At 52.4% G+C, this 11,119-nt stretch overlaps 1 protein-coding gene across 2 annotated transcripts; it reads left to right on the top strand.

The window, feature by feature from the left end:
• The first annotated feature begins 1,197 nt into the window (after nucleotides 1-1,197).
• Nucleotides 1,198-3,875, top strand: LOC141917004 (26S proteasome non-ATPase regulatory subunit 8-like). 2 transcript variants are annotated; one of them, XM_074810013.1, is made up of 7 exons: nucleotides 1,198-1,384; nucleotides 2,438-2,510; nucleotides 2,624-2,726; nucleotides 2,808-2,973; nucleotides 3,054-3,154; nucleotides 3,255-3,351; nucleotides 3,439-3,875. In XM_074810013.1, the coding sequence occupies exons 1-7, from the start codon at nucleotides 1,238-1,240 to the stop codon at nucleotides 3,574-3,576; spliced, it is 825 nt and encodes a 274-aa protein (XP_074666114.1). In that variant the 5' UTR covers nucleotides 1,198-1,237; the 3' UTR covers nucleotides 3,577-3,875. The 2 variants fall into 2 exon arrangements, with proteins under 2 accessions (XP_074666114.1, XP_074666113.1); XM_074810012.1 differs by having other exon boundaries at nucleotides 3,240-3,351.
• Nucleotides 3,876-11,119: the final 7,244 nt, after the last annotated feature.

The following is an 11,119-nucleotide window of genomic DNA, read 5'->3' as shown; positions in this document are numbered from 1 at the left end:
CCGTGGGTAAAACAGCTTTTATTTTACCTGTTCTGTGCATTTGCTGCCCTAATGTTTATACCATGTATGATTCCATGTTTTATTAGATTGATTCATTCAGTTGTTCAAGGGATGCAAATCTCTGCAATACCAATGGATCCTGAATTAGCCAAAGGAGGAGGGGTACACCCACTAATGATAGTTAAAATAAAGAAAACAGAACACCCAAATCCTGTACAACAAACCCTAACACGTTTTGAAACCCAAACACGAATCAATTTAATAAAACAAAAGGCGAGGGATTGTGAAGAATGTGGTGGTGATTGGTGTTAAAATATGATGACTTTGTTAAGAATTTACCATGTACATAAGTTAAAGGAGATTTGTCATGGTTTTATTGTTAAAAGGAATTTGGAGGTCTTTTTCCTCAGTGACAGATGCTAAGTAGGTGGAAAATTACTGGCAGGGCCCCCATCAGAAGTCCCCAGCAACACCGGATTGCGCAAGTAAAATATGATTGAAGGAATCCCGGCCAGGAGCCCCAGCAACATCAGAAAACCCGGGAAAGTTTGAGGGACCCTGCTGCGCATGTGAAGGAGGGACTATAAAAGGGAGTGACGTAGCACCACCCGGTGCTCGTCGGTGCTGAGTGGGAAGCCCCCCCCGCCCCCCGGCGTGCCTAGTTTTTTTTGCTTGTTCTTATTGCAAATAAATTTATTAAAGATATTTTCGCCTCTGCCTTGGCATTTATAACACAACTGATCTTAACAATAGAAACTATGTACAGACATCTTATTTCTTATTTCTTTTTAAACCTGAGGTTACATAGAAACTGCAAAAACGCTTAGAAATTCTATACATAAGAGAATTACAAAACTGTTCGGCCACCACACAGTTTAGTCACCACACAACCTGGTACTAACAGAGTCTCTCTTCATGCTCAGTTTACTTAACAAGATGTCCTGACCACAACTTCTTTTCCCCTGAGATTTGAATAACAAATACCGTATATGTTTTATTACAAGGGGACATACGCTGTGCTGTAGGGACGTGTGTTGTGTCTCGGGGCCGTATGCTGTGCCACGGGCCCCCGTGACGTCACACCCCCGCGCTGACGTCACGCTCCCCGCGGCCCGGGGGGTGTGTGTCGGTCCCTCTGCGCACGCGCCTCGCCGGCGCCGCTTCCCCTCCGCGCGCTTTAGCCCCGCCCCCGCGCCGCGATTGGCCTCGGTGCGGTCAAGCGCGGCGGTGCCGGGTTATGGCGCTGGCCGGGCGGGCGGTGAACGGGGCGGAGGAGGCGGGGGCGCTGCGGGCGGCCGCCGGGATGTACGAGCAGCTCCAGAGCGAGTGGAGCCGCCAGAGCCCCGACCTCAGCAAGTGCGGGGAGCTCCTGGGGCGCCTCAAGGTGCGGGGGGGGCCGGGGCAGGGGCTGAGGGGGGCCCTGGGGATGGGGCAGGGGCTGAGGTGAGGCCCCGGGGCTGAGGGGGCGTTCTGGGACTGGGGGGAGCCGGCCCAGAGGGTGAGGGGGGGAGGCTCTGGGGATGGGGGGGGGGGACCCTGGTGCCGGGGGGGGAACCTGAGGATGAGGGGGCTTGGGCAGGGGCTGAGGGGGGGGTCTCTGGAAAAGAGGGGGGGGCCCTGGTGCCGATGGGGGGGCCTGGGCCTGAGGGGGGGCTCTGGGGTTGGAAATGGGGGGGGGAGCCCTGAAGTGGGGGCCCCTGGGGCTGAGGGGGTCATTGGGACTGGGGGGGGGGGTCTAGGGGTACCTGGAGCTGAGGGGGGGTGTCCCTGGGGATGAGGGGGGGGCCCGAAACTGTGGGGGGGCTCTAGGGCTGAGGGGGGCGTGTCTAGGAATGACGGGGGATGCCTAAGAAATGGGGGGGCTCTGAAACTGGGGATGGGAAGGGGGGGCTGGAGCTCAGGGTACCTGGGGGGGAGCAGGGCTGGGAAATGGGGGTGTCCCTGGAGTTGGGGGGGGGGGGGGGGTGGGCTGAGCCCTCACACGCTTTTAATTACCCAGAAGCTTTAATTAACCCGCGGGTGGGGGTGAGTCAGGAGGTGCCACCCCCCCCCCCCCGCAGCACTCTGCTTCCTGCAGCCGCCTGTGAACATCAGTTCACCCGCCCTGTGTGTCTTGAGGGGGGCGGGAGGCTCTGCCCCCCCCTCGGCTCTGACTGTGTGTGTCCCTGTGTCCCCCTTTGTCGTCCCCGCCCCCCCCCCCCCGGTGTCCCCCTTCGGCATCCCCCCTCCCCTCTGTACCCCTCTGTCCCTGTCCCCCCTCCCTGGTGTCCCCCCCTCTGTCCCCCTGCCCTCGGTGTACCCCTCTCTGTCCCCCTCTGTCGCCCCCCCCCCCGTCCCTGTTCCCTGCCTCGGTGCCCCCCCATCCCCCTATGTCTGTTTCCCCCTCCCCTCTGTCCCCCACCCATGCCCACCCCCCCCCCACCCCGTCCCCCCCCAGCTCGCTTTACTGGAGCTCAACTTCCTCCCCACCACCGGCACCAAGCTCACCAAGCAGCAGCTCCTCCTGGCCCGTGAGTGCCCCAATTCAGGGGGGTCGGGGGGACCCCCCAACCCTCCCCCCCTTGATTTTTAACCCCCCCTTTCTCTTTTTCCCCTTTTTTTTTTAAATTATTTGCCCCCCCAGGGGACATCCTGGAGATCGGCGCCCAGTGGAGCATCCTGCAGAAGGACATCCCCTCCTTCGAGCGCTACATGGCCCAGCTCAAGTGCTACTACTATGACTACAAGTAAGCCACAAAACTCCGGGCGACCCCGAAAACCCCCTTTTTCCCCTCAAAACCACCTTTTTTTAATTCACCCCCCCTCAGGGAGGAGCTGCCGGAATCAGCCTACAAGCACCAACTCCTGGGCTTGAACCTGCTCTTCTTGCTGTCGCAGAACCGCGTCGCCGAGTTCCACACCGAGCTGGAGCGGCTGCCGGCTAAAGAAATCCTGAGCAACGTCTACATCAAGCACCCCGTTTCCCTCGAGCAGGTCCCCCTTATTTTGGGGCAATTCCGTGCTTTTTTTTGATACACGCATTTTAATTTTTTTAACACTCCCTCTCTCCGCAGTATTTAATGGAGGGCAGATACAACAAAGTTTTCCTGGCCAAAGGCAACATCCCAGCGGAAAGTTACACTTTTTTCATGGATATCCTCCTCGACACCACCCGGTGAGCCCCTTCTGCACCCCCTCAACCCCCCCAAACCTCGCTGCACCCCCGTTTTTAACCCTTATCCCCCCCCCAACCCCCCCCGTGACGAAATCGCCAGCTGCATCGAGAAAGCCTACGAAAAACTCCTCTTCAGCGAAGCCACCCGCATGCTCTTCTTCACCACCGCCGAAAAAATGACCGATTACGCCAAAAAGGTGCTTGGGGAGGGCTGATTTTATGCGGGTGGGGGTCCCCAAAACTACAGGACACCCCAAAATCCTGGTTTTTTAAAATTTTTGCAGCGTGGATGGGTGTTGGGCCCCGACAACTACTACAGTTTTAGTAGCCGCCAACAAAAGCCCGAAGACGCCACCATCCCCTCGACCGAACTGGCCGAGCAGGTCATCGAATATGCACGGCAGATGGAAATGATCGTTTAGGCCCCCCCCCGCCCCGTACCCCCCCATACCCCCTTTTTTCCCCTCCTTTCAGACCCCCCCTCCCCTTCGAGCCATCCACCATCCTCCGGGGCGTCCCCACTCATTTATGTTCTCGCCACCTGCAGTTTGTTGTTGGGGGGGTGTGTTAAATATTTAAAAGGTGGTTTGGGGGGGTTGTGGGGAGCCCCCCCCGCCCCCCCTTGCACCCCCTTTTTGGGTAGAATTGGGGAAGGGGTGTGGATTTGTGTGCCCCCCCGCCCCTTCCCCTCCAGCTTCAATAAAGAGATGGCGGCTTCTAACAGCAAGTGGTGCCCTTGGAGGGAGGGGGAGGGAGGGGGGGGGCAAAAAAATAAAAAGGGGGGTCTGAGGGGGTGTAGGGCTGGGTTTTGGGGGGGGGGGGGGGGTGTCAGGGGTCTCTTCCTTCCTCCTTGTCCTCTTCCTCAGCGGGGGGGGCCAGCAGCACCTCCCTGGGTGCGACCAGGGTCCTGGCCAGGATCAGGGTGGTCACGGGGGGCTCGGCCAGGTGGGTGGTGGAGGGGGACAGCCTGGGGGGGGGCAAAGGGGGGCTTATTGGGGGGGCCCTGAGCCCCCCAAACCTCCAGAAACCCCCCTGACCCTCCCCAGCCCCCCCCAAACCTCCCCCCCTCATCTGCAACGTGGTTTTACCCCCCATTTCAATGGGGAAGAGGGATCCCTTCCCCCACACACTATTTTTGGGGTCTCCCCCAATTTTGAGGTCCCCCCACCCCAAACTCACCAAGTGCTGATGTTCCTGGGCAGCAGGGAGGGGTCCTGGTGGCGGCAACGGCAGCAGTGGGGGCAGGAGCCCCCCTGCCTCAAAGGGGGGCCAATGGGGGGGCCCTGCCGGGGTTTTGGGGCGCTCCGAGCCCTCCCTTTGGGGTACCCCCCCAACTGGGTGGGATCTGTGGCGCGTTGGGTGGCCACAGGGCGCTGGGTGGTGGCCACAGAGCGCTGGGTGGCATCTGTGGGGCCCTGGATGGGATCCGTGGGGCATTGGGTGGCCACGGCGCTGGGTGGTGCCTGGGCATCACCTGTGGGATGACAGATGCCCACCGCAGGGTTCTGGCCACCGACTGTAGGGTGTTGGCCACCAGACGTGGGGTACTGGGTGGTGGCCACGAGGTGCTGGACATCAGAACCTTCTCCCCGCCCTCTGCCCCCCCGCCCCAATCCCCTCTCAGACCCCACCCGCCGCCGCGCGGGGTTGTGTTTGCACGAGGATTTGCACGAGGGGCTCCTTCTCCTCCTCCTCATCCCCCCCCGCGGGCAGCCGGGGTCACACGCACCCAGGGAGGGGGTGGGGGGGGCGCGTGCGTGTGTGTGTGTGTTTGTGTGTCCCGTGCACACGCGTGTGCCCCTCACCCGTGCGTTGCCCCCACCCAGCCCCCCCACGCTGGGACTCCCCAACTGGGCTGTACTGGGCTGAACTGGGATTCACCCCTCTGCCCCCCCCCCAAAACCTTCTCTTAAAGGGCCAGACGCATCCCTATGGGCTGTGCCCTGTGCCCTGTGCCCCCCCCCCCCCCCCCCCAGTATTTTGGGGGGACCCAGGCGTGGGGGCGCCCCGAGTGGGGGGGGGGGGGGGGGGCTGTGCCTCAGTTTCCTCCCCCCCTCCCGGTCCCTCCCCCGTTACGTGGGGGCAGGGGCGGGGCCAGAAGCACCGGGAGGTGGCAGAGCCCCGCGGCAGAGGGACACGGGCAGGTGGTGGCACTGGGGGGACTGGGGATACTGGGGGGAGATACTGAGTGAGATATGGAGTGCCCCCTCAGTCAGTTTGCAGATGACACCCAGTTGGGTGGGAGTGTTGATCTCTCGAGGGTAGGGAGGCTCTAAAGAGACCTGGCCAGGCTGGAGCGATGGGCTGAGCCCAACGGGAGGAGTTTCACTAAGGCCAAATGCCGGGTGCTGCCCTTGGGCCACAACAACCCCCAGCAGCGCTACAGGCTTGGGGAGGAGTGGCTGGAGAGCTGCCAGTCAGAGAGGGACCTGGGGGTGTTGATTGACAGCCGGCTGAACAGGAGCCAGCACTGTGCCCAGGTGGCCAAGAAGGCCAATGGCATCATCCTGGCTTGTATCAGCACTAGCGTGGCCAGCAGGGACAGGGAAGGGATCTCACCCCTGTACTCGGCACTGGTGAGGCCACCCCTCGATGACCGGGTTCAGTTTTGGGCCCCTCACTCCAAAAAGGCCATTGAATGACTCGAGCGTGTCCAGAGAAGGGCAACGGAGCTGGTGCAGGGTCTGGAGCACAGGTCTGATGGGGAGCGGCTGAGGGAACTGGGGGGGTTTAGTCTGGAGAAGAGGAGGCTGAGGGGAGACCTCATGGCCCTCTACAACTCCCTGAAAGGAGGGTGCAGAGAGGGGGGAGGAGTCTCTTGAGCCAAGGAACCAGCGCCAGGACAAGAGGGAATGGCCTCAAGCTGCGCCAGGGCAGGGTCAGACTGGCTCTTAGGAAGGATTTCTTTGCAGAAGGGGTTGTTGGGCGTTGGAATGGGCTGCCCAGGGCAGGGGGGGAGTCCCCATCCCTGGAGGGGTTGAAGAGTCGGGCTGACCCAGCGCTGAGGGATCTGGTGGAGTTGGGAACGGTCAGGGGGAGGTTCATGGTTGGACTGGAGGAGCTTCAAGGGCTTTTCCAACCCAGATGAGTCTGGGGTTCTGTGACTAGGAATTTGCCCAGTGAATTTAGTCCAGCAGGGTCCCATTCTGCACTTTTTATGCAGCTTGGCTAAACAGGCTGCAAAGCGGGTTAAACTAAGTAAAACTCCCCCCCCTGCCCCTCCCAGATAAAATTCCTGGTGTGGAGACCGGCTATCTCGAGCAGTGCCTCGGCACCATCTCCTGGGGATTTTGCTGCCGTACGTGAGACATGGTAACCAGCTGCAGAGACCCAAGTAAGCATGTTCTAATAAGCATCTTTTTCCTCTCTCACAGCGCTAATCAAATTTCATTAACGTTCAAGTACTTCCATTAGCTATGGAAAGCTATTACTGAAAAATCACCCCAAAAATATTCCGCTCCCTTGTCTCACTCTCAACTCCAGGAACAGTTCCCCTCCCTTTATGAGCTGTCTGATCAAACGGTGCCGCTGTCCCTCCTTGTTTTCTTTGTCAAAGAGAAAAGTTTGACCTATATGAAGTAGTGTCCTCATATTTTCCTTCCAGAAAACTTCATTATGTCTGTAATTGGAGTGCCATGAGCATGGCAAAAGAGAAGGTGTTCCCCCCAAACAAGCTGAAGTCGAGTAAGGAATAGTCTTTCCAAATTGAGGCTTAACCACCGGAAAAGTTGGGGCAGCTTGACACTAGAATAGGCTGTTTTCTAAGAATGATCCCCGGCGTGACGTGCTCAGAAGGAACTCTCCAAAGCCAGCGTGTTGCTGTACGAGGCACTTTGCAGGATTCAGGTGTCACATACTACAGAAGACTTTCCTTCCTTGTGCGGGAAAACAAAACACCAAAGAAGTGAGGCCAAGTCTTAAGAGACTGTTATTAAAGTTATAAGGTTATAAGCTTATTCTCTTGGGAAACAGAGACTTTAAGTATCAAAAGTTTTCAGTGCATAGCAGAGATTGATACTGAACGAGGTCATCCTATTGCAGATCATTTCAGAAACCAGATCTACCCAAATGGGGGGGGGGGAGCAAACCAGTGGAAGTCACTGTTGGTACCCCAGGAGACTTCCCTTTGTGGGATTTGAGTTCTCTCAGCACACCAGCAGTGCACGACCCCACTCCATACGCAGCAGCCTGTACTCCCCTCGTCAGCCAGCGCTGCAGCGAGACACGCGTCACACAACACCGCTGGAGTACAACCTGCCTGCGGCCAAGGGAGTGCTGAAGAGAACAAGAAAAGTTTCAGTATTACCAGATGTCTTCTCCATGTGAAAACACAGACCACATTTCCATGACACGGTGCTCGCCTTTGGGCTTTGCTAGGTGAAGAATTGAGCTCTCCTCCGTTACCAGACTAGCACTAATTCTCTGTGCTCTGCAAGCTGATTGATGAACCTCACGCTAAGGTAAGACTAAAATAAAGAGTAGGCCTATTCATGCTCAGCTTTTAATCAGTTACAGCACTCATCAGAAAAAGTCAGAAGGCCAAAGGGAAATGATGTCCTAAAACACCTTTTTGCTTCGCTGTCCGGAGGAGCTGAAAGAATGACAATACCCAGCCAGTCTCAGTATTGACCAGGAAAAAAATTATTTCCCATTACTGCCAAAGAACTGAAAGTGACACCTTTATATGGGACAGTATCAAAAAAACCTGCTGGCTTGAATTCTTTTTTCCCTTCCTATCACACCCATGCTCTTCCTGCTCAGGAAATAATCGATAATCCTGACGCAGACAAAGGTAGAACACAAAGTCTGACCCATTTTCTAGGCTTCCAACACACAGGCTCAAACTCCAAGAGCTGCAGGAAGCACAGAAATCACCATCCCTTGACCAAAGCAAAGGGAGCATGCTTTATTTCTGTATATATTCAAAATCAGTAACCATGGAGTTTGATAACCAGGTCTCCACTGATGAGGGAAGTTAATTCAGTGCAATTCTTGCAAAGGCTACCTTAGGGACAGAAAAACAGGGTAAGGGAAGCAGACAACAGTTTTGTACCTACCCTAGTGCCCAGATTATATTGAAAACACCCATTCAAATGGCTTCCAGAAAAAACAGGTTGTCATACAGCCTCCAGAGAGCTCAGCAACACGGAGAGAATTTTAGTAAATACAAGAACTCAGAAAAACTGGCAACACAGGTGGAAATACAGGGGTGTCCCCGAGGGTCACAGTGGCTTGACTAAGTTGAGAGATTAGCTGCACAGATAACTAAACTAAAATTTACCAGAGTCATTCAAATAATCTGTTAAATGTTTTGTCACTTGTTATTTACCAACAAAATCAGAAAGAAGCACAAGTGAGTTGAAACTATGAAATATTGTATCTGATAGGGAGAAGAACTCTATCAATCAGCAATTTCAGAGATGTCGAAAGGCTGAAGGTATTTCTATTACTGCCACACATGTGAATCCATAAAGAAATCCTACATGCAACAATCCAGTAATTCAGCATTCTTCCAATCCTGCGCTTGCCTTGCAAATGTGTTTTGGTGAAGTAAGAGCTATAAGGCCATGTGATGATTTAATAAGCAATCAAACTGCCATTCAAGGCAGCACGATGACATATGAATGTCACTGCAGGCAAGTGCCAGGTTATACACAATGGAAGGGACAATCCAGCTGAACAGGCACATGCTGATGGGTTCTAAAATTAACTGAAACTGTTCAGAGAAAGCAGCAAGGGTCAAGATGAACTGATAACGGCAGAGAAAACCGTATCAGAGTCTGTTGCCACTGAACTGACTCACAGCACTGTTGTCACATTTAAGTTACTGTCACATAAAGATGAAAGGAAAACTACTAAAAGGATTACTAATGACCATTTTTACACTGATTTGCATTTTTAAAGGTATCACATTTGTCAAAGCTAAACTGCAACAGGTATTCAAAGTCCCTTTTTTTCCTCTCAAGAAAAACAACTTTAATCTCATGTTTGGGTCAATCCGATTCTTTTTTTCTTCAGACAAACAAAAGACAACAGAGAGCAGCAGTCCAAGAAAACAAACAGAAAACCCCACTTAGAACTTAAATCATGGAATCATGTCAAAAGGACAGTAAAGTTGCAGCTGTACTATCAAAACAAGCAGCACTTATCTGGCTGTATGAGCAAACTATCACTGCCTCTACAGACCAGCTGGTTGTTGCTGATGAACCAGCATGGCTTGGAGGGAGGGAACAAAAAAAAAATAAAAACCTCAGACTCGATGTTGACAGAGAACTTCTGAAAAATTTTTGTGGTCAAGACTATACCAAACCTCAACAGGCAATCTTGTAGACAAGATATTCTTCCCATGGTGCTAAACACTATATATGTGCAAACAGACTGATCAGGAATTCTTTAAACAAAGATATCATAGCATCATATACATGATGGGTGACAGACCAAAATGCAGTAATAATCAAAATAATCCAACAGTCCACGTAAAAACAGTGTTGTATGGTTGGCATCAATTCAAGAAAATAAAAATAAGAAAGCTCATGAGCCACAAGTTAGAGTGCCCGATCACCCACTGGGATTGTCTTGTTCCATCCATGCCAACAGCAGGTCCTTGTCAGTGCAATTTCAGCTCTTCCTGAAAGATGATCCTCAAACAGTGCAAAATCCTGTGAAATACAGTCACTGCCTGTGACTTCAGGAAAGGCTACACTGATGACACCAGAAGTGTTTTAAATGTTTACTCAGTCACTGATTATAAGCTGAAACCTTACTACGTACAGCTGTTCTAGTTGAGCAGAACTGGATGGTTGGAATAAACTGTCCAGTGTCTGGGAGTGGGTCACTTGAAGAGCAGATTGTAATTATTTATGGATATTATAATCCCCAAAGAGAGAATATTGTGCTTATAAATTACTTTAGAGGAGTAAATAGAAGACAGTTAAAACCATGCAGGTGATGAAAAACATCGTATTTCTCCTCATAGTGCCAATTCCTTTTTTTGTCACTTCACAGAATTTATTGCATACTCATTTGTTTTCATTAAAAGTTATGGAAGGTATACTGGCCAGCTGAAAAAAACAACTTAAACCATTCCACACAGGCATAGTTCTTACTGCACAACGGATAAATTATGAACACTTCCAGAGACACCATTCCTAAAAAAAAAAAAAAAGACTTCGGAGCATGACTAAGTACCTATTACTTCCTATATACAATCACCTGAAATAACACACTGTAAATACGCCTTAACTAGAAAACACAAACATGCTTTTGCAAGATTATTTCACTGGTTTTGAGCGTAGTTGTCACATGACGATTAGCTGATCACTTCTCTTTTTTTCTATAAAGACCTGAAAAAGATGGTATTTCAAGAGTTACTCAGCATTTCTTCAGGGCCAAATGACATGCACTTCTAGACCCTCGTAACCAGTAACATGGTTTTTCCCAGAAGCTGTTTTCAGAATGAATGTTGGCTGTTGTCTTTTAGTCAGAGGTCTCCAGAACAGAGACACCATTTTAGTGCATCCTAATAAGCAACAAATACTGGGAACATACAAAATCCCATTTTTTGCTGAAACAAATATCAAAGTCCAAAGAAAACAGTGATCTGAAAGCAGCTCTCACTCCTTATCTCTAGTACTCATTTTGTGAAACAGGAAGTGTTCAGAAAACATATTTTTAGCTTAAATTTCTTTAGCTTTCTGACTTTCCCAGGATTCAGTCTTTAACTTTCCCTTCCACTTCCAAGCTCCTTCGCTTCTTTGGCCCTGCCTTCCTGTCATTTCCTTCAGCCTCCTGTGGACAGCATTTTGGTTACTGCTGCATCTGTTCACACCGTTTACAGAAAAGTCCACAGAACAACTCAGTAGGGGCAAACGCTCACCAGAGCGAATGAAGAAGGACTGGACAGAATGAAGAGATGTACTTCTAACAGCCAGAGCACGCTCAGCACTTCAGTTACTGACAAAACCA

Source organism: Strix aluco, chromosome 33 (assembly GCF_031877795.1).
Source record: "Strix aluco isolate bStrAlu1 chromosome 33, bStrAlu1.hap1, whole genome shotgun sequence".
Classification (NCBI taxonomy): Eukaryota; Metazoa; Chordata; class Aves; order Strigiformes; family Strigidae; genus Strix; species Strix aluco.
Note: the sequence above shows the minus strand (reverse complement) of the source record. Positions and strands in the feature narration are given on the sequence as shown.